Source organism: Mustela putorius, unplaced genomic scaffold, assembly GCF_011764305.1.
Source record: "Mustela putorius furo isolate JIRA1106 unplaced genomic scaffold, ASM1176430v1.1 tig00003896_pilon_pilon_pilon, whole genome shotgun sequence".
NCBI lineage: Eukaryota > Metazoa > Chordata > Mammalia > Carnivora > Mustelidae > Mustela > Mustela putorius.
The window spans coordinates 6,488,614-6,510,683 of NW_025422045.1; the positions used below are offsets into that span (position 1 = coordinate 6,488,614).

A 22,070-nucleotide genomic window follows, 5' to 3' on the forward strand; every position below is an offset into this window, starting at 1 on the left:
CTCTAAGGTAGTACTGTAACACAACGGATATCCAGAAGTTTCGTTTGCGTCCTTGCTCCTTCACCCTGTGTTTCCCTTCTTCCCATAGAGAATCATTTTAATTAGTACTAGGTGTATGCTTATATTGTTTTAAAAAATGCATTTATTTTTTAAAGATTTACTTCTGTATTCTAGAGAGAGCCAGCGCATGTGAAAGAGTAGGGGGAAGGAAAGAGAGAGAGGGTCTTTAAGCTGACTCCCCACTGAGCATGGAGCCCGACGTGGGGTTCGATCTCACGACTATGAGATCATGACCTGAGCTGAAACCAAGAATCAGAAGCTTAACCAACTGAGCCACCTGGCACCCCTAAAAATACGTATTAACCGTATAAAATGAAAAATGTTTTCCTCCCTGTATCACAAAGGACAGTATACTCTATACTTTTGCACCCTTTGCTTTCCTACTTTACAGTGTATCATGGAAATTCTTTCTTTTTTAACTTTGTTGATTTGATCCTTTGTATCAGACTGGTTTTATATTTGTGTCCTCTTTAAGTATGTTATGGGATGTGGCACTCTGTTCCTAATTGTGCCATCAAATACTGGGAAAGTTAGTGACCTTACTGAGTTGTACCGAAAGTCTCATTTCTTTCCTTCTCATCATAGAATAAATGGCTTATTTTTATTTATTTATTTTTATTTTTGTTCTCTCTCTCAGTCTAAAGGAATTCCTGCCCAAAGAATACATCAAGCAGAGAGGAGCGGAAAAGAGAATATTTCAGGTATTGGAAATGTACAGAACTTTATTATTCTTCTCACTCCCTAACATCATCTATTAGTATGAGAGGGGCCTCTGCACGTGCTAGGTTAGTACCCCATACATGTACTCTGCTTCTATAATAAATGATTAGTGACTCCAGAGTGAAGAAGCTGACAAATCTACTTTGGGCAGATTTATTATCTTAATCCATACGTTCTTGCTAAAGGTTACTTAGTCCTTCTGAGAAAAAATGTGCATGCATTTAATTTCAAAGGCATTATCTTGATAGTGTCGGAAAAAGGTGATTTGCTCCTAAAATGCACTGAAGAAGTAGCTACAAGTAGCTTCTTTGTCCTGATATTTGTTTTTTGAAGCTTAGAATGTGGAAAATGGTGTCTTTTTAAAATTCAGGGCTTTTTCCCCTAAATGTCAGAGAGTTCTCTCTTCCTGGCAAACACTAAGAAAAGCCCTATCATCAATTCTACCATAAAACAATCACTCCAGTGAATCCAAAATATTAAAGTCTTCTTTGGTATTGAAATGTAAATGCAAGTTGAAGTAGAAATGTCATGTGTTCATGTGTATAAAATGCACACGGTCTTGATTCCAGGCACTCTGATGTGTAGGCATTTCTATACCCTGCTCTTTGGAAAACCATGTCTTTTGGGTGTATGTTAGAATGATACCTCTCCTGGAGAACATTATTTTAGCTCTCATTGAAAGCGTTGGTTCTGAACCTTTGGGAATGCGGAGTTCTTCCAAAAGTGGATTACACTTTGGATTCTGGTCTGAGTCCAAAGATTCACGGCATGAATTGTTGCCCGTAGGTATAAAATATCTAAGGAGTTTGGGTTCCAGTTTTCATTAGGAAGCCCTGCATCTGAGCTGTCTGTGTACTCTGGTCCTTGCTGAGCTGGTACATGTGTCACAAAGGGGTCTCGGACACAAACGTCAGTGACCCATCATTCGTAGTGACTGTGTGTGCCATATATTGTAAGCACCTCTACCAAGTCCACGTGCTGGCAGAGCTGCAATAACGGGTCCTTGCTGCTGTCATTTGTAGGAGCATAAGAACTGTGGAGAGATGAGCGAAATAGAAGCCAAGGTCAAGTATGTCAAACTCGCCCGATCCCTCCGGACGTACGGTGTGTCCTTTTTCCTGGTGAAGGTAAGTTGGGCAGGGGGCAGGGGGCAGAGGGTTGTTGGCGGGCAAGCTTGCTTTGTGGTCCCAAGACCCCTGGCATTTGCAGAGGTAACATCTGGCCAGGGGTCACCTGAGTTTAGCCCATGGGGCAGACCTGAAGTTTGTAAGCTGTAAGGCTAGTGAGTGAGCCTGGCTGCCTGTGGGCCTCCAGGCACTTGTGTCTTGGCCTGGTACACTGCAGTGCTATAAAGTCACTAAGGAGTACGTTTATGTCTACTTGTTATCACTTTACTTTGAAAATGTCTCACTTAAGATTACCAAGAGTGCCCTGGACTAAGTGAAGGCTGTCGATCTCTACATACCGAACTGAATTAATGGAGTAAACAGGGTACTTTGTATACTTTCAGGTGGGCTTTGGGATTTTCTGTGGCCTTCAGATCTGATTTCATGGGAATTGTTTGCCATCCTACCAGAAGGAAAGAGGCGGGTCTTTGAAATTCAAGACCGAGGCCCTCTACGGATGTGTTCTTAGGTGGACTGATAAACTTTTTGTGGAGTCTGACCTCACATATTCTTTTTTTTTTTTAAAATTTCTTATCAGTGTAACAGTATTCATTGTTTTGACACCACACCCAGTGCTCCATGCAATCCGTGCCCTCCCCAATACCCACTACCTGGCTCCCCCAACCTCCCACCCCCTGCCCCTTCAAAACCCTCAGGTTGTTTTTCAGAGTCCATAGTCTCTCATGGTTCACCTCCCCTTCCAATTTCCCTCAGCTCCCTTCTGAAGGGAACTGACCTCACATATTCTATTAGTCATCTCACTAATAGGTTTCATTGATTGCCATTTGTTTTGCTTTGACTCTTGGCTTCCTGCCTCTTGCTCTTGGCCCTGGAAGAAAACTACACCATGTGAAGTTTCTCATCTTGCTTGAGGCAAAGGAGACTGTTACCAGCTGTGGGGCAGCTGCCCCCAGGGACAGACGTCCCAAGGCCCAAGTCAGGGTCCTTTAAGAAACGCTGTTCCTCACTGCTAAAGAGAACCAAAGAAGAATAAAGTTTCACTGTCCTCTAGAATGTTTGGGGGTAGAGATGCTTTTTTTGACTATACTAACTGGAGAAAGCTGCTTCATTGGGAGTGAGGAGCAACAAAGATGTTACACTGAAGAAGGGGAAACACTTCTTACCGACGACTTACTTAAACCAGACAGCCCTTGGTCTTATACCCCAAAATGCTGAGGCCCTTGCAAATGATGAAAGCATAGGTGAATCACTTTGTTTTTCAGAAAATCATATAGAAGTTGAATTTTTCATACTTAGTGTGAGTTTTAAACTGTCAGTGAATTTTTGCCTGGGGCTGATGCATTGTAGGTACGAATGGCTCCATTTCCCTGAAGGGACTCTGCTGTCTTAGCTGAGGTGAGCCCATCTGACCTGTAGTCACCTACATCCTACTTCATCCTGCTAACTACCCTATCCTCACCATGAGCAGATGGCGAGTTCTGCTTGTTTTAGAAGAAAAAGTGGCTTTTCATTTATTATTCTGAAGAACAGTAGATGGCAGATGAGTTCCAATACCTCATAGGGACAAAGGTAAAACAAATTTCGAGCATGTCTAGTGCTTCGGTCTCAGTTTCCATGCTTTCTTGAGGTTTTCTATAGTCTTTTATGTATGAAATTCATTCTTGTTTTCATGTTGTTTTCCATCAACCCCATCACACTTGATACAGTCAGTTTCAGTGATATGCATGTAAGTCAATAAATTTAGGAAAATACATAGCACACAGCAAACTAAATGTAGTTATGAAAAACACTTGAACAGCTAGGTCCAGAAAAAAATAAAATGTTCCCCAAGGCTAATTTAGGGCCTAAGAAAAATCTGGCTATGGCTAGAGTAATTAGAGGTAGAACACAGATCTTCTGGTTATTGCAAGGTCTTGTAGATTTGGTTAAATGAAAACTTCTTTCACAAAGTATTTAAGACAAAATAAGAAAGTAGTGGAAATTTTCTTCCTTCATTCCTCTCTCCCTTCCTTTCTCCTTTTCTTCTTTTCAAGTCTTTATTATTTTTTTTTTTTAAGATTTTATTTATTTATTTATTTATTTGTCAGAGAGAGAGAGAGAGAGAGAGCATACACAAGCAGGAAGAGTGGCAGGCAGAGGCAGAGAGAGAAGCAGGCTCCCTGGGGAGCAAGGAGCCTGATTCGGGACTCAATTCCAGGACCCTGGGATCATGGCCTGAGCCAAAGGCAGTGACTTAACCAACTGAGCCACCTGGGCATCCCTATTTTTTATTTTTTTTAACTTACATGCCTTTGAAGAAAGGCCAGGATCAACTTTAGTATACATGTTAGGTATTCAGATTTTTATTTTCTTTAGTTTTATTTTTTGTCACTTTATGGAAGTGAGCACGCTGCCCATGTTAATTTTTTGCTCAGTGGTCTTATTCATGTACATTTTATTTTAGAATTTATTTTGATAGGGGCACATGGCTGGCTCATGTGGTTGAGCATCTGAATCTTGATCACCACTCAGGTTATGAGATTGAGCTCCATGCTTGGCTAGAGCCTGCTTAGGATTCTCTGTCTCCTTCTCCTGCTGCCCCCCACTCATGCATTCACATGTTTGCTCTGTCAAAAAAGAAAATTGATTTTGATAAATAGTTTGTATAACTGCAGTTGTATTATTTTCCAAGTAGGACAGTTGAGAATTCAGGAGTAATTTAATACTATGGACTAATGAACCTTGTAAATCAGATCAATAGGTCAAATAAGATGGCTTCATACACAGTGAACTATCTGGAAAAGAAAGACAGAAAACAATTCCATCTATAATAGTATCAAAAACAATAAATTACTTAAGAATAAATTTAACCAAGCACATGAAAGATCTATATACTAAAAACTTTTAGACACAGGTGAAAGAAATTAAAGACAATACAAATAAATGGAAAGATATCCCATGTTCATGGATTAGAAAAGCTAATATTATTAAATGGACCGTTCGCTTAGCATAATTTTCAGCCTCCAGATCTCTGTACATGCTATAACAATATATAGTCATTTTAACTCTTAGGTTTATTTTTCAATTGAGTAAATTGTTCAAGTAAAAGGTATATGTCAACAACATGAAAAAACAGTTTGTGTGTATTGATAAGTGCAGTCGTTTAGAATAGATGATGAAAAGAGATCCTATGCAGAACAGCAGACACGCACAAAAATTGTATGGCTTAAGGGATAATAAGTTTTTTAAAGGCATAAGTAACAGATTTCTCTAGAACCCTAACCTAAACATACCATACCATTGAATTGTGGAGGAGTTTCATTGGCATCATTTAGGAAGTTAGAAGTGAGTGATTCTAGCTTCTCATTCACTACTTCTATAGAAGTGTTAGAAATTTTCTATAGAAGCTATTAGAAATTTAAGTAAGTCATTGAAATTATAATTTCTGAAACATTTAGATATTGATATTGAATACACTTAATCATACCACATGGCCTTAGGATTAATCATATACAGTCTCAGAGTAGTTAGATATATTTACAGGCACTTCTATCATATTTTTTTCCATATCCATGAAAATACTGACCTAATATTCAGAGTATTATACTTTGTTGTTATAAAAGAAAGTGCTTGGGGATTGGAGTCACGAAGATTGGCCTGTCATCCAGGATGGTGACATCCCTATGTGGGAAATAGCAGAAACTCCTATAACTTTGAGAGATATCCATAACCCCCCTCAGCCTCAGTTTCTTCATCTGGAAAGTGGGAGTGATAATGCCTTACAGAGCTCTAGTGAAGATTAAATGAGATAATATATGTAAAAAAATGTGGACCCTGGTGAGGGGTGACTGGGTGGCTCAGTCAGTTAAGGGTCTGCCTTAGGGTCCTGGGATTGAGCCTCCCTCTCATAGGAAAACTGCTTTTTGCTCTCTTCCCTGCTTGTGCTCTCTCTCCCTCTCTCTCTCAAATAAACAAATAAAATCTTAAAGAAAAAATGTAGTACTTGAAAAATAAGGCTATTTGACAACTTTTGGATTATCTCTTAACCCTTCTCACATCTCCTTAATCCCCGGCTCCTGAGTCTTTCAACCTGTAATTGCCTTTTAGCACCCAAGGCGTAGTGCAAGAGTTGGCAAACTCTAGTACTCTAGTAAACTCTAGTAAAAGATCAAATGGTATCTTGGGCTTTACAGGCCATACTGTTCATCTCTGCCCATGTGGCCTAAAAGCATCCATAGGCAATATGTAAATGAACGAGCATGGTTAGGTTCCTATAAAGCTTTATTGATAGGCTCTGAAATTTCAATTCCATATAATTTTCACATGTCACATAGTATTAATCCTCTTGTGGGTTTTGGGTTTTTTTTTCCCCCAACCACTTAAAAATGAAAAATTCACTCTTAGCTGTCAGGCCACAGAAAAGCAGGCAAAAAGCTGGGGTTAGCACTGGCTTTAGTTTGCTGATTCTAATATAGAGAATGTCTATAAGCCATTTAATGAATCCACAGGGAATGGCTTTATGTAGCAGTATTCCCAATGCCTAAGAACATAAGCTTTAAAAAGAAACACCTAGATTTGGATTTTGGCTTTGCCACTTCATTTTACCTTAGATAAGTTACTTTACCTTTTGTCTATGCATGTTTGCTCACCTATAAAATTGTGCCTTTTTTTGAGGTTTAAATAAGATCATAGATAAAGGTGTACTGTGGCATGTAAGAGCCTAATGAATGGAAGCTGTAAATGTCTACAGTCTTCCTCTTAGAGTGACTTCTTTTGCATTTTGCCTTGATACCCTAACCAAAACCCCATAAGCAATGGTAAGCCATTTCCCATGGCCTGGAAAGGATCTTGTTCACACCAGGAAATTCTTTTGTAAACCTTCTTCCTCATTTATAAATTTGTTTTCTTAACTTTCCCTGTAGCCACAGCCAGAGCTCTGAGATGTAAGATACCTGGTGAGCTGAGCCTTTTCTCCCCTTAACTACAGAAGCATCACAGAGGGCATTTGGAACCTCTCAGAACTCTAAGTTGAATAGATGACCAGTTTTAGAGAAAAATGGCTAATGAACAGGATCTTTAACACTGTTTTGCTCTTTTTTTTTTTTTTTTTTAAGTTTTATTTATTTAAAGGACCTCTCCACCCGGTGTGGAGCTTGAATCCACTACCCTGAGATCAAGAGACACGTGCTCCTCTGACTGAGCCAGCCAGGTGTCCCTAACACCATTTTGCTCTTAACCAGCCATCCCTTTCTGCCGTGCCCCTAAGAGAAATAAGTGTACTGATCACACAGCAGAGTAAGCAAGCCCACACTTTGACACCAAGCCAAGGTAGAATTCCAGTGAGCACAGCTGGATCACAGGCTTAGGCCACGTCAAAGTTAGGGGCCTCGAGCCAAAGCATGCAAGAGTGCAACCCACCTGCGTCCCTTCACTCAATTCTCAATCTCCCATGTAAGACACAGGTGACCTAAGAATCTGCCAGTCTCCCCGCATGGGAGAAGAGCTGGAAAGAAAGAAGGCTTGACCCCAGCCAGCCGCCATTTTGGGGTTTTTTGTTTGTTTGTTTGTTTTTTATATTTATTTCTTTAAATTCAATTAGCCAACATATAGTACACCCTATATTTTTACATTTATTTAAATTTTTTTCATTTTTACATTTATTTATTTAAATTCAGTTAGCCAGCATATAGTACATCATGTGGTATTCAGTGATTCATTAGTTGCGTACAATACCCAGTGCTCATCATGTCGCGTTCCCTCCTCAGTGCCCATCACGTGGCTACCCCATCCCCTGACCACCCCCCCCCACTCCCCTTTTGCAAGCCCTCAGTTTGCTTCTTGGAGTCAAGAGTGGGTCTTGGCTTGAAGCCACAGTGATGGCTGAGATGTGCTTGAAAGAGAAGGGGCGGGGCTTGTTAATGAAGCAGGCCTTCTCTCGGTAGAATGCATTCCTTCTCAGGCCTCTAAGTTATGCAAGCTCAAGACATCTTCCAAACAAAACCAACCTAATGAGGACCACCTGGAAAGAAATTTCTGCAGCATGGCAGCAGCTACAGCCTCTGTGTGTGTCTGTGCTTGAGAGACAGGACTTTGCGGGGCCTGCCTAGGCTGCTTGCTTAGCTGGAGAGAAAAGAACGCTGGTCTCTGTAGCTGAAGTTGGCAAGGCTGGGTGTAGGGTGGACTGAGCTGCGTGGGATATGGGGAGAAAAAGGAAACTTCTCCACGCATGCAGGCTCTCCCACTGTGGGCCTAAGGCAGGTCTTGGGGGAAGAACCAGTGTGGCTCACCCCGAGCTGAGCCTTTCACTCTTCTGACTTTCCCCAGCTGCTCTGCATTTTGTGGATAGGCCCTGAAATCATTTGATCCCTTGACCGAGGTCTCCCTTGCTGGGTTGCAGCATATTCTGCATTTCTTCTGCCCTCCTCTGCCTAATCTTACTCTTCTGATGGAATGCTCACAGTATGTTGTTAGCATGTTCCCCGTGACTCCCTCTCCAGAGTCGAGAATGAGCTCGACACGAGCCAGGGCAATCCATCACAGTTCTGTGTTTCCACACCCCAAAGCCCGCCGCCCATCGGGAGGTGCAGATGGAAAAGGCTGAAGGCAACAGCTGCAAACCTTATTTTATTTCAGATCCCCTTCGGGGTCCCAGCAGCTGGGCTCGTGCCAGAGCTGTGTGGCTAACTGCCTAGAACCTCTTCGCCTCAGTCTCTGTGTGGCTTCTGAAGGCAAGGTAGACTAGCCGTCATTGTCCACCTTGATCTCATTGCTTTCACCTCTTGCAGAACCGGCCTTTTTTTACAAAGAATCTGACGCTTCGCAGTGGTTTTTTTAAGGACTGGGAGTTTCTTCCACTGCCTATTCCCCTTGTCAGACACCCACACAGATTTCCGATCCTGTTCTCTCCTCCTCCTGGGAGGAAGCTGGAGATGTGCCCTGACCTTGACCGTTGAATGACTTATGAACTGCCCATGGGAGCTCCCAGAGATTTTTGTCTTCTCTGATTGCTTTCACCAGAGAAGAATACACGGTGGTAGACAGTCTGCTTTTGAAGTCAGAGGCGTTTTTGAGCTGCTCGAATTTGTGTTCCAGTCATGGCTTTACCACTCACTACTGTTTGCCTTGGATGAGTTGCTGGTCTCTTCATTTGCAAAATGGGGATGATGATACCAACATTTGAGGGATGTTCTGAAACTTACTAGATAATATTTATTAAATACCTAGCACATTTGCATTATTTTAAAATTGCCTATCCCTATGTATACATACATGATTTGTGTTTGCTAATTTGTATGTATTGTCCTCTGAGAATGGTAATTTAGGCATTGCAGGGTTTCAGCAAATATTTGGGAAGTTCTTTTTTTTCCCTGATAACATTAGAAATAGTATTTTGTTTTTTGGTTTTTTTTTTTTTTTTTTTTTTTTTTAAAGGAAAGGGAGAGAAAGAGAAAAGGGGAGAGGAGCAGAGTGAGAGGGAAAGAGAGAACCTTAAGCAGGTTCCATACCCAGCATGGAGCCTGACATAGGACTCAATCTCACAATGCGGAGATCATGACCGGAGATCATGAACGGAGTTGAAATGAGGAGTTGAATGCTTTAACTGAGCCACCCAGGCGCCCCTGAAATAGATTTTTTGTTTTGTTTTGTTTTGTTTATTTATTTATTTATTTGACAGACGGAGATCACAAGTAGGAAGAGAGGCAGGCAGAGACAGAGAGAGAGGGAAGCAGGCTCCCCGCTGAGCACAGAGCCCAGGATCATGACCTGAACCGAAGGCAGAGGCCTTAACCCATTGAGCCACCCAGGCACCCCCAGAAATAGATTTTTTAAGTAAAGTCTGGTGAATAAGGAACACCACAAGAAAATAATACAAACCACTTGAGGTGATCATTGTCACCATTTTATCATGTAATGAAATTTTTATTTCTGAAGATCTTGTTTTGAATTTTATTTAAAAATTTCATTTTTAAAATTTTATTTCATGTAGGGTTAAGCTATACAAATGGTTTTTACTTTTATTTTATGTTATATTGCAAATCTGTTGCCTTGAATTCAATTGTTTTCCAATCATATGGTTTTTAATGGTTCTAGAATCATCTGTTATATGGGTATACCCTAAATAAGAGCTCCCCTGTGGTTGAAAATTTTGGTTGTTTCCAGTTTTTCGCTATGATAACTGTAGTTACACATAATCTTCTCACATTGAGAACTTCTTTTTGAGTAAGTTGTTTTTATTAAAATTCAGTTAGCCAACACATAGCACATCATTAGTTTCAGGTATAGTGTTTAATAATTCATCAGTTGCATATAAACACCCAATGCTCATCACTTCATGTGCCCTCCTTAATGCCCATTTGAATAACTCTCTAAAAACAATCTGTGTCAAAAGGGGGAACTTTTTTTTTTTTAAAAGATTTTATTTACTTACTTGAGAGAGAGGAAGAGCACAGAGGGAGAGTGAGAGGGAGAAGCAGACTCCCTGCTGAGTGGAGAGCCTGACGTGGAACTCCATCCTAGGACCCTGAGATCACTACCTGAGCCAAAGGCAGATACCTAACTGACTGAGCCACCCAGGCACCCAAAAGGGGGAACATTTTTATAGCTTTGGACCAATATTGATGCATTTTCTTCCATAAAGGTTTTGCCACATTAAATTCCCATCTATAGTGATTCTCTTTCATACCTTCTTCACTTCTGAGTATTAATTAAAAAAAAAACAACCCTCCATTTTAGTAAGTGAAAACTTTATCTAATTGCTTGTTTCTTACTTGATTTTTTCTCCTTCTTGTTTTTTTTCTTAAGTTTTTATTTAATCACCTGGTGTTATTCGCAGTAAGTGCATTCCTTCATCCTCATCACCAACTGCACCTGTCCTCCCACCGAGCTTCCCTCTGGTAACCATCAATTTGTTCCCTATACTTGAGTCTTTTGCTTGGTTCGTCTCTTTTTTCCCCCTTGCTCATTTGTTTCTTAAAATTCCACATAGGAGTGAAATCATTTAGCGTAATACTCTCTAGTTCCATCCTTGTCATTGCAAATAGTAAGATTTTGTTGCTTTTTATAGCTGAATAATATTCCAGTATGTGTCAGTGTGTGTGTGTATACACACATACATGACATCTTTATCCATTCATCAGCAGATGGACACTTGGGCTGTTGCCTTACCTAGGCTTTGGAAATAATACCGGTATAAACATAAGTGTATATGTATCCCTTTGAATTAGTGTTTTTGTATTCTTTGGACAAATGCCCAGTGGTACAATTGCTGGATCTTAGGGTAGTTCTCTTTTTAAATTTTTGAGGAATCTCCATACTGTTTTCCACAGTGGCTGTACCAATTTGCATTCCCACCAACACTGTTATATTTTTCTCTACATCCTTGCCAGCACTTGTTGTGTCTTGTGTTTTTGATTTTAACCATTCTGACTGGTGGGAGGTGATATTTCATTATAGTTTTTCATTTGCTTTTTCCTGATAATCAGGGATGATGAGCATCTTTTCAAGTGTCTGTTGGCCATCTGTATGTCTTCTTTGGAGAACTATTCATGTCTTCTGCCCATATATAACTGGATTATTTGGGGGGATTTTTGAGTTTTATAAATTATTTCTATATTTTGGATACTAACCCTTTATCAGATATGTCATTGGCAAATATTTTCTCCCATTCTGTGGATTATCTTTTCGTTTTGTTGATTGTTTCCTTTGCTGTGCAGAAGCTTTTTATTTTGCTATAGTCCCAGTAGTTTATAGTTGTTTTTGTTTCCCTTGCCTCAGGGGACATATCTAGAAAAAAGTTACTATGGCCAATGTCAGAGAAATTATTGCCTGTGCTGTCTTCTAGAATATTTGTGGTTTCAGGTCTCACATTTAGGTCTTTAATCCACTGTGAATTAATTTTTGTGTATGGTGTAAGAAAGTGGTCTAGTTTCATTCTTTGGCATGTTGTTGCCCTGTTTTCCCAACACCATTTATTGAATAGACTTTTTCCCATTGGCTATTCTTTCCTGCTTTGTCAAAGATTAACTGACCATATAATTGTGGGTTTATTTCTGGATTTTCTATTCTATTCCACTGATCTGTGTGTTTGTTTTTAATGCCGGTACCATACTGTTTTAGTTACTACAGCCTTGTAATAAAACGTGAAGTTCAGAATTGTGATTCTTCCAGCTTTGCTTTGCTTTGCTTTGGGTATTTGGGGGTCTTTTGTGGTTCCATACAAATTTTGGGATTGTTTGTCCTAGCTCTTAAAAAAATGCTGTTGGTATTTTTATAGGGATTGCATTAAATGTATAGATAGCTTTGGGGAGTAGAAACATTTTAACAATATCTTTTCTTCCAACCCATGAGCATGGAATCTCTTTCCATTTCTTTGTATCTTCAATTTAAGTCTTTAACTTCTTTGGTTAGGTTTATTATTTGGTATTTTATTATTTTTGGTGCAACTGTAAATGAGATTGTTTTCTTTCTTTTTTTTTTTTTAAAGATTTTATTTATTTATTTGACAGAGAGAGATGACAAGTAGGCAGAGAGGCAGGCAGAGAGAGGGGAAGGGAAGCAGGCCCCCTGCTGAGCAGAGAGCCCGATGCGGGACTCGATCCCAGGACCCCGAGATCATGACCTGAGCCGAAGGCAGCGGCTTAATCCACTGAGCCACCCAGGCGCCCTGAGATTGTTTTCTTAATTTCTCTTTGCACTGCTTTATTATTGGCATAGAAAAATGCAGTGGATTTCTCTACATTGATTTTGTATCCTACAACTTTAATGAATTTATCAGTCTAGTAGTTTTTTGGTAGTCTTTCAGGTTTTTTATGTAGAGTATCATGCCATCTGCAAATAGTGAAAGTTCTTCTTCCTTACCAGTTTAGGAGCCTTTTATTTCTTTTTTGTTGTCTGATTGTGGCTCAGACTTCCACTACATTTTGAACAAAATTGATGAGGGTGGACATCCTTGTCTTATTCCTGACCCTAGGGGAAAGTCTTTTATTTTTTCCCCATTGAAGATGTTATTAGCTGTGGGTTTTTCATATATGGCGTTCATTTTGTTGAGGTATGTTTCCGCTAAACTTGTTTTTTTGGGGTTTTTTTTCTGTCATGAATGGATTTTGTATTTTATCACATGCTTTTTCTGCATCTATTGAAAGGATCATGTGCTTCTTACCCTTTCTTTATTGATATGATGTATCATGTTGATTGATTTGCAATTACTGAACCACCCTTGCAGCCCAGGAATAAATCCCACTTGATTACAGGGAATTTTTGTAATGTATTGTTGGTTTTGGTTTGCTAATATTATTTTTTTAAGATTTTATTTATTTATTTGTCAGAGAGAGAGTGAGAGCGAGCACAGGCAGACAGAGTAGAAGGAAGAGTCAGAGGCAGAAGCAGGCTCCCTGCGGAGCAAGGAGCCCGATGTGGGACTCGATCCCAGGACGCTGGGATCATGACCTGAGCCGAAGGCAGCTGCTTAACCAACTGAGCCACCCAGGCGTCCCTGGTTTGCTAATATTTTGTTGAGGATTTTTGCATCAGTGTTCATCAGATATACTGACCTGTAGTTGTCCTTTTTTGTGGTGTCTTTATCTGGTTTTGGTATCAAGGTAATGCTGGCCTCATAGAATGGATTTTGAAGCTTTCCTTCCTTTTCTGTTTTTTGTTTGTTTGTTTTGTTTTGTTTGAGTAATTTGAGAAGTATAGGTGTTACTTTCTTTAAATGTTTGGTAGGATTCACTTGTGAAGCCATCTGGTCCTAGACTTGCATTTGTTGGTAGTTTTTTGATTACTGATTCAATTTCTTTGCTAAATATGGGTCTGTGTAAATTTTCTGTTTCTTCCTGTTTCGGTTTTTGTAGTTTTGGTTTCTAGGAATTTATCCATTCCTTCTAGATTGTCCAATTTATTGACATAGTTTTTCATAATATTCTTTCTTGTTTTTTAAAGATTTTATTATTTGAGAGAGAGATGGGACAGAGGGACAATGAGTGCAGAGCCTGACTTGGGGTTCCATGCCAGACCCTGAGGTCATGGACTTGAGACCAAATTGGATGCTTAACTGACTGAGCCACCCAGGCATCCCTCATAATATTCTTCTACAATTGTTCATATTTCTGTGACATTTGTTGTTACTTCTCCTTTCTCATTTGTGATTTTATTTATTTGAGTCCTTTCTCTATTTTTCTTGATGAATCTCGCTAGCAGTTATCAATTTTATTGATTTTTTTTTTTTCAAAGAACCAGCTGCTGGTTTTATTGATTTGTTCTGTTTTTGCTTCTATATCCTTTATTTCTGGCTTAATCTTTATTATTTCCTTCCTTCTGCTGGTTTTACGTTTTGTTTGTTTTCCTTTTTTAGCTCCTTAAGGTGTAAGGGTTAGGTTATTTGAGACTTTTTTTTGCTTTTTAAGGTACACCTATGTTGTTCTACACTTCCCTCTTAGAGCCACTTTTCCTGCATACCAAGGATTTTGAACCATTGCATTTTCATTTTCATTGGCTTCCATGTACATTTTTATTTCTTCTTTAATGTCCTGGCTAATGTATTCATTATTTACTAGTATGTTCTTTAACCTCCATGTATTTGTGGTCTTCCCAGAGTTTTCCTTGTGGTGGACTTTAAGTTTCACAGCATTGTGGTCAGAAAAGATGCATGGTGTGACTTTGTTCATCTTGAACTTGTTGAGGCTTGTTTTGTGGCCAAATATGTGACCTATTCTGGAGAATGTTCCATGTGCCTTTGAAAAGAATGTGTATTACGCTGTTTTAGGGTGGGATATTATGAATATCTGTTAAATCCATCTGGTCCAGTATGTCATTCAAAGCCATTGTTTCCTTGTTGATTTTCTATTTAGGTGATCTGTCCATTGATGTAAGTGGGGTGTTAAAGTCCCCTCCTATTATTGTATTATTATCAGTTAGTTCCTTTATGTTTGTTATTAATGCCTTATGTATTTGGGTATTCCTGTGTTGGGTGCATAAATATTTATAATTATTAGATCTTCTTGTTGGATTGTCCCCTGTATTACTATGTAGTCTCCTTCTTTGTCTCTTATTTCAGCCTTTGTTTTAAATTCTGTTTTGTCTGATATAAGTATTGGTATTCTTGCTTTGTTTTGACATCCATGTGCATGGTAAATGTTTCTTAATCTCCTCTTTTTCATTTTGCAAGTGTCTTTAGGTCTAAAATGAGTCCCTTGTAGGCAGCATATAAATGGGTTTTTTTAATCCATTCTTTCACACTGTGTCTTTTGATTGGAGCATTTAGTTCCTTTACAATCAAGGTAATTCTTAACCAGATATGTATTTATTGCCATTTTGTCGTTTTGTTTGTTTGTTTGTTTGTTTGTTATTTTTGAAGATTTTTTCTGATCCTTTCTTGTCTTTCTTTAATGCTTTGCTGGTTTTCTTTTCTCTGGTGATACATTTGGATTTCTTTCTCTTTATTCTTAGCATATTTATTAGTGGTTTTGATTTGTGTTGCCATTAGGTTTATATATAACCACTTCTGTATATAGCAGTCTATATTAAGTTCATGGTCATTTAAGTTTGAACCCATTCTTAATTCTTCTCCTTCCCATGTAAAATATGGTGTCCTATTTTACATACTTTTATTTTTTAAGCTCCTTGACTGATTTTTTTGTGTTTCCTACATTTATACTGTCATTTTTGGTCTTTCATTTCCACTCAGAGAATCCTTTTTAATATTTGTTGCAGGGCTAGTTTAGTCATCATGAACTCCTTTATTCTTTGTTGGCCTGGGAAAGTATTTTTCTTCTATTCTGAATGGTAGTCTTATTGGATAGAGCATTCCGGGGTATAGGTTTTCCCCATTCAGCACATTGAAGATATCATGTCACTCCTTTCTGTCTTAGAAAGTTTCTGCTGAAAAATGTGCGGGTTTCCTTTGTATGTAACTGTCTTCTTTGGTATTGCTGCTTTAATAGTCTTTCTTATTCACTGTATTTTGCCATTTTAATTATAATATGTCTTGGTGTAGATCTGCTTTTGTTGATTTTGTTGAGGATCCTCTGTTCCTCCTGGATCTGTGAATCTGTTTCCTTCCCCCAGAGTAGGGAAGTTTTCAGCTATTATTCCTTCAGATAAATTCTCTGCCCTTTTTTCTCTTTTTCTGGGATCCCTATAATGTGAATGTTATTATGTTTGATGGAGTCACTGAGTTCTCTCAGTCTGTTCTCATTTTGCATAATTCTTTTTTTTCTCTGTTGTTCAGTTTGATCACTTTCCATTACTCTGTTTTCTAGGTCCAGCCTTCTGTTCATTCTGTCAAGCTTATTTCTCATTTTGTTTATTGAGCCTTTCATCTCTACTATATTACTCCTCATCTCTGTGTTGATGGTCTCACTGATACTGTCCACTCTTCTCTCATGTCCACTGAGTATCCTTATGCTCATTGCTTTAAATTCTCTATCAGGCATATTATTTTTATCTGTTTTCTTTAGATCTCTGGCTATGGCCTTTTCCTATTCTTGCATTTGGGATGAATTATTCTATCTTCTCATTTTATCTGTCTCTGTGCCTATTTCTGCTTGTTAGGAATGTCAATTATATCTCCTGTTCTTGAGGGTAATGGCTTTATCAAGAAGAGGTCCTGTAATGCTCTGCATTATAGTGTCCTCTGTTTCCCAGGGCCTGGTGCTTCCAAGAGTATCTCCAAATGTGTGCACTCTGCCCTTGTGTTCTGGCCACTTTGTACTACAGGCCAGTTGTCTGCCGAGGCTCTCTTTGCCTGTTGTGAGCAGTGTTTGGTCCTTCGAATGATTGTGGCTTATTTTAACTAGGTGTGCTCTGATCTGCTTGGTTTTTTTTGTTTGCTTGTTTTTTAAGATTATATTTATCCATTTGAGGGAGAGCGAGAGAGAGCATGAGGGAGGAGAAGGTCAGAGGGAGAAGCAGACTTACCAGAGCTGGGAGCCCAATGCAGGACTTGATCCCAGGAATCCGGGAACATGACCTGAGCTGAAGGCAGTGGCTTAACCAACTGAGCCACCCGGGCACCCTCTGATCTGCTTGTTAAATGATACCTGTCATCACCACCACAAAAACCAGGGCCCCGCAGAACTCCCAGGCCAGGAGACATGGTGTGGACAAACGTTTGCATCTGTCTTTCTGGGGCAAGGGACCTACTGTGCTGGGTCTGAAGCAAGAAGCAAGGAAGTACTCTGGGAAGGGTAGTTCCATCAATATGTGGGGTGTGTGGAGGGAGGGAGCTGGGCTTGCTGTAAGCAAGTTAGGTAGCAAGTGTTGATGCTGCATTGGGTTCCCACAGGTGACACTGTGCTTATGCTGAGTGGCATGGGAAATGGTAGCAGGCAATTCTTTTGTTCCCCTAGGGGTGTCTCTGGGGTGTGCTCTGAAATGAGCAAATAACTTCCCCACTGTGTACCGCAGCTATTCCCATGCTTATGTCCCTGGGCTTTTCGCCATGCCTTCTCTCCCAAGATCAGCCCAGTGCCCTTGAGACTCTTCCATCCACTCCCATCGATCTTTAACGCTCTAGGCTTTAAACTGCACTAGTTGCAAAACTCGGGAAATTTGGTCCCTTGCTCTTTCCAAGTCAGTTGCTATGGGGATTCTTATTCCTATGTGGTCTCCTCTGTGCTAGTCTGTCTCACTCTTCTCTGCCATCACCCCTCCTTTCCAGCACAACGAACGTGATCTCTTTCTCTTCCAAGCTGCATCTCCACACTTCCTACCTTCTTTTGTGGCCTCTTCTCTACTTTTGCATGTGGAGTTTGTTCCGCCAGTCTTCAGGTCAATTTTGGGTGTATTTATGATGATCTGATAGTTACCTACTTGTTTTTGTGGGATGAGGCAAGCCTAGGGTCCTTCTACTCCGCTGCCATCTTCTCTTGCCCCCCGTCCAATGAAAGTGTACTTCATTATTTTAAACAGATTTTCTTCTTCTTCTTTTTTTTTTAGATTTTATTTATTTATTTTGACAGAGAAAGATCACAAGTAGGCAGAGAGGCAGGCAGAGAGAGGAGGAAGCAGGCTCCCCGCTGAGCAGAGAGCCCGACGTGGGGCCCGATCCCAGGACGCTGAGACCATGACCCGAGCCAAAGGCAGAGGCTTGAACCCACTGAGCCACCCAGGCGCCCCAAACACATTTTCTATTTATATTCTTTGCCAGTCATTTTTGTCGGTCTATGATAAACTTTCACATATGCAGTATATAAAGTCTTTCACTATTGTAATTGTTGTAACTATCTATCCCTAGTCATTTGCTTTTTTTATTGTATTATGTTAGTCGTTTGCTTTTCAATTTTGTTTACAGCGAGATTTCTTTCTTCATCTCCTATTTTCTCTCTGCTTTTTAGATGTATCAAAGTCTGTGTATTTGTAGTTAAAGATGTTGATCTTTCTCTATATGAATTTTATTTTATTGTTTGTGCTTAGAAGTCATTTCCCTCCCAGGAATCACAAAAATACACACCTATATATTCTTTCTAAATTACTAATCTCTCTTAAATTTGTTTTGGCATGATTACTTTATTTTAATAGGCATGATTACTATTTTATTTTAATAGGCATGATTTTATTTTATTTTAATAGGCATTATTTTAATTTTTTTATTTTAATTTATTTTAATAAGCATGATTACTATTAAATTATTAAAGCAAATCATAAAAGGCTTTTTCAGAGTCAGTAGATACACATACAGATACCAAAACAAAGAATTCAAATGAAAATATATTTGGGAGATATAAAAAAAAGGTCTGTGTCTCTTTTAATGAGAAGATTCTATTTTGGCAGAGCTTTAGTTAATGCTTAAATAGCTTATATGCCATATTTAAATTGCACATTAAACCTTTTTTGTAATTCACTGAGTTGGCTACTACAAGTGATAATATTTGGAATTCATCTTAATACTTCTGTTTCTCTGGATATCTTCTCAGTGTTGTCCCTTCGATCCATCACAGTCCATTTTTGGAGCAACCTGCCCTCCTAAACAGCATCTCTTTTCAGGAAGGGTGCCTTTGTGGATCCTTCCAACCTTCTGATGCCCCTGTTTTCGTTTCCGTGTCTTTAGTTTAGTGAGTCATTCGCCGAGTACCCAAACCCTGGTTTTCCAGTAGTCCTGTTTTGAAACATAGTAAATGTAGATGACCTCAGGTAAGACATCATGAGATCTCTCTTGACTTGGCAAAGTCAAATGTATTCAGAGGAAGAGCACTAACCCTTGGTATTTCCTGTTTCAGGAAAAGATGAAAGGCAAGAACAAGCTGGTGCCTCGCCTGCTGGGCATCACCAAGGACTCCGTGATGCGTGTGGATGAGAAGACCAAGGAAGTACTGCAGGAGTGGCCACTCACCACAGTTAAGCGCTGGGCAGCCTCACCCAAAAGCTTCACCCTGGTACGGACTGGCAATGGGGAGGACCAACACAGCCTTTGGGCCATACTGTGGGGTGGGAGAGAGCATACAAGCGCTATGGATTTCCCTGGCCTTAGAGAGCAGTGTGCAGAGGGACAGATAGTGGACAGATAGTCCACAGAGGGTGGGGACTGGTGCAGTCTTCTGTGTTCCTGATGCTGTCCCTAGCATGCCCTCAAGGGAAACTTGCTAATGCTCAGAGGCTGATCAAAGGATCCCTCTTCGTCTCTAGTTGTTTTAGAAGTTCCTAAGCTTTGTGAAATCTTGCTGAAGTGTGTTTTCCTGGCCTGCCTAGAAACAGCATACTGTACAGAGGAAATGGCATAGACTTTGGGATACTGTTCAAAACCAGCTCATCATCTCCTATTTCTGAGAGAGTTCTCTCTCCCCTGTGAGCCTTAATGTCATTAGCTTTAACATGGGAATCACAATACCTATTTCGCAGAGGTGCTAAGATCAAACAAGATGATGATAAAATTCTCAGTGTGAAGTATATGGAAAGTGGGGAGAATGTAGCCCTCCCAGGCCTTCAGACCTCTGTATTCCTCCTCCCAACCTTAATAGTTGCTCTTAGCAGATTATAATTGTGTTATTTTCTTAATGATAGCCACATTGACACATGAGAATTGATAGGATTGTTATTTTTGTTGGGCAAGTTGAGCAATAGGAGAAATCAGTGTTGAAAGTTATCCATCTTCTGGCACTCCTGAAGTGTACTGTTCTCCAGGTCTAGGGAATATTTGAAGTATCAGCTTGTGTCTAGATAAGGTCTCATAATACGGCATCAGAAAATAAAAGGTGTAAGGAACAGTTTTTGGAGGGAGTCTTTAGTTATCTAGTTTGATTATTGGTGGATAGACTCTTGCCACTCGGAAGGAATCATCAGGAAATATACCTTCTTCCCTCCTATAGTCAGTAACTACCTGCATAGCCCTTAAGAAGAGATGCTGATACTTAGAGAACTGCGTCCTCACCTTCCATGGTAGGAAGTTGTGGATAACTTGGAAAAGAGACAAATCAAATAAATTAAAAACATGTTATTTAGAAATACTAGAAGAAACAGTGAAAGGGTTCAAAGTAGTTGCCTTTGGGGGGTGGAAGGGGTGGAAAGGAAAGCTAGGAATGGCTAGGGCAGGGACCTGCTGTGTTTTGTTATGTGCCTGTGAGTGCTGTTGGTCTTTGAAAACTACATCCAGGTCCCATTTTGTTGAAAACAAAAAGTTATTTTATTTTATTTTTTTTTAAAGATTTTATTTATTTATTCAACAGACAGAGATCACAAGTAGGCAGAGAGAGAGAGAAGGGGAAACAGGCTCCCCGCTGAGCAGAGAACCCGATGCGGGGCTCGATCCCAGGACCTTGGGATCATAACCTGAGCTGAAGGCAGAGGCTTTAACCCACTGAGCCACCCAGGCGCCCCAACAAAAAGTTATTTTAAAGACAAATTAGAAATAGTATGAGTCACAGTAACTAGCTCAAGCACAAGAGAGAATGAATATCAATGATGTTTATTAAAGTTGGATTAAAGTTTGTAACATCTTATTTCTTTCTACTCCGAGCTTTAATTTAATTTCAGGTGTTTGGAGATTTCTGCTGTTGTCTTCCTGTTACTGATTTTTAGTTGAGTTCTCTTATGGTTGAAGGATATACAGTGCCTAATTTCAAGTCTTCGAATTTTAAGATTTGGTTTAGATCACAGGATATGGTCATTCTGGGAGAATGTTCAATGAGTACTTGACAAGAGTATTAAAATATCCATTAGACCCTGTTAACTGGTGGTGGTGTTCCAGTCTTCCCTATCCTGACAACGGTTGCAGGTTTTTGTATTTTTCCTTTCAACTTTTACTGCATGTATTTCGAAGCTCTGTTTGGTGCTTACATGCACATTTAAGATCCCTTTGTCATCTTCATGGAGAAATTATTTTACTGTTTAATTCTTTTGTTCCTTATAAATTTGTTTCCTCTGAAATCTGCTTAATTTTAGTATAACCACTCAAGATTTTTCAAATTAATGTTTGCATGACATAGTTTTCCATCCTTTCACTTTCAACCTACCTATATTATATTTGAGACAAGGTTCTTACAAAGTAGATAAGTTGGATTGTGCTTTCTAAAAAATCTACTTGTTCAGTCTCTTTTAATTGGCCTATTTAGACCATTTATATTTCAATCTAATTATTGATATATTAAAGCTTAAAGCTATCATTTTATAATATTTTTCTGTTCACCCCCTCCATTTCTTTTTCCCTATTTTTGTTGCCTTCTTTTGGGAGAGGTCTGTTTTGGTTTATTTATAATGCTTTTGAGCATATGTCTTTGCTTAGCATTCTTAGTGATCTAGATAGTACCATATATGTAAGAATAATTATAACCCACAGGTGTGGGTGTTTACCATTTCAAGAGAGGCATAGAAACTTCACTTCTATTTAGATCTCTTTACACTCCCCACTTTTTGAAAATAATTATTCAAAGAAATACTTCCATGTACATTGAACACCGCATGAGATGGTATTAAAACTTTTGCTGCAACCATAGAATATGATTAAGTAAAACTCAAGAGGTAAAGGATAAGTTTCTACATTTCCTTATTTTTTTCCTTATCTATCCTGCTGTTTTCTTTTTAATGTTCTCAGCCTCTTGTTATCATTTTCTTCGTGTTTGAAGAGCTTCCTTTAGCCATTCTTTAAAGGAAGTTAGATCTGCTAAAAATGATTCTCTCAGCTTTCGATATTTTTTCAGAATGTCCTTATTTCCCCTTCATTCATAAAGGATCATTTCATCAGGTATAGGATTAGAC

The 22,070-nt window shown here is 39.3% G+C and overlaps 1 protein-coding gene across 5 annotated transcripts in view; it reads left to right on the top strand.

The window, feature by feature from the left end:
• The window catches only part of TLN2 (talin 2), a 423,915-nt gene that overhangs the window by 247,830 nt on the left and 154,015 nt on the right, over positions 1-22,070 (top strand). For all 5 annotated transcript variants that reach the window (XR_006602771.1, XM_004758776.3, XM_045067453.1 and 2 more), the window contains 3 exons: positions 698-761; positions 1,803-1,907; positions 19,100-19,255. Coding sequence is in view for 4 of the 5 variants with exons in the window: in XM_004758776.3 (XP_004758833.1) it covers positions 698-761; positions 1,803-1,907; positions 19,100-19,255 (325 nt within the window). In the remaining variant the exon portion in view is untranslated. The remainder of the gene's footprint in view (positions 1-697; positions 762-1,802; positions 1,908-19,099; positions 19,256-22,070) is intronic.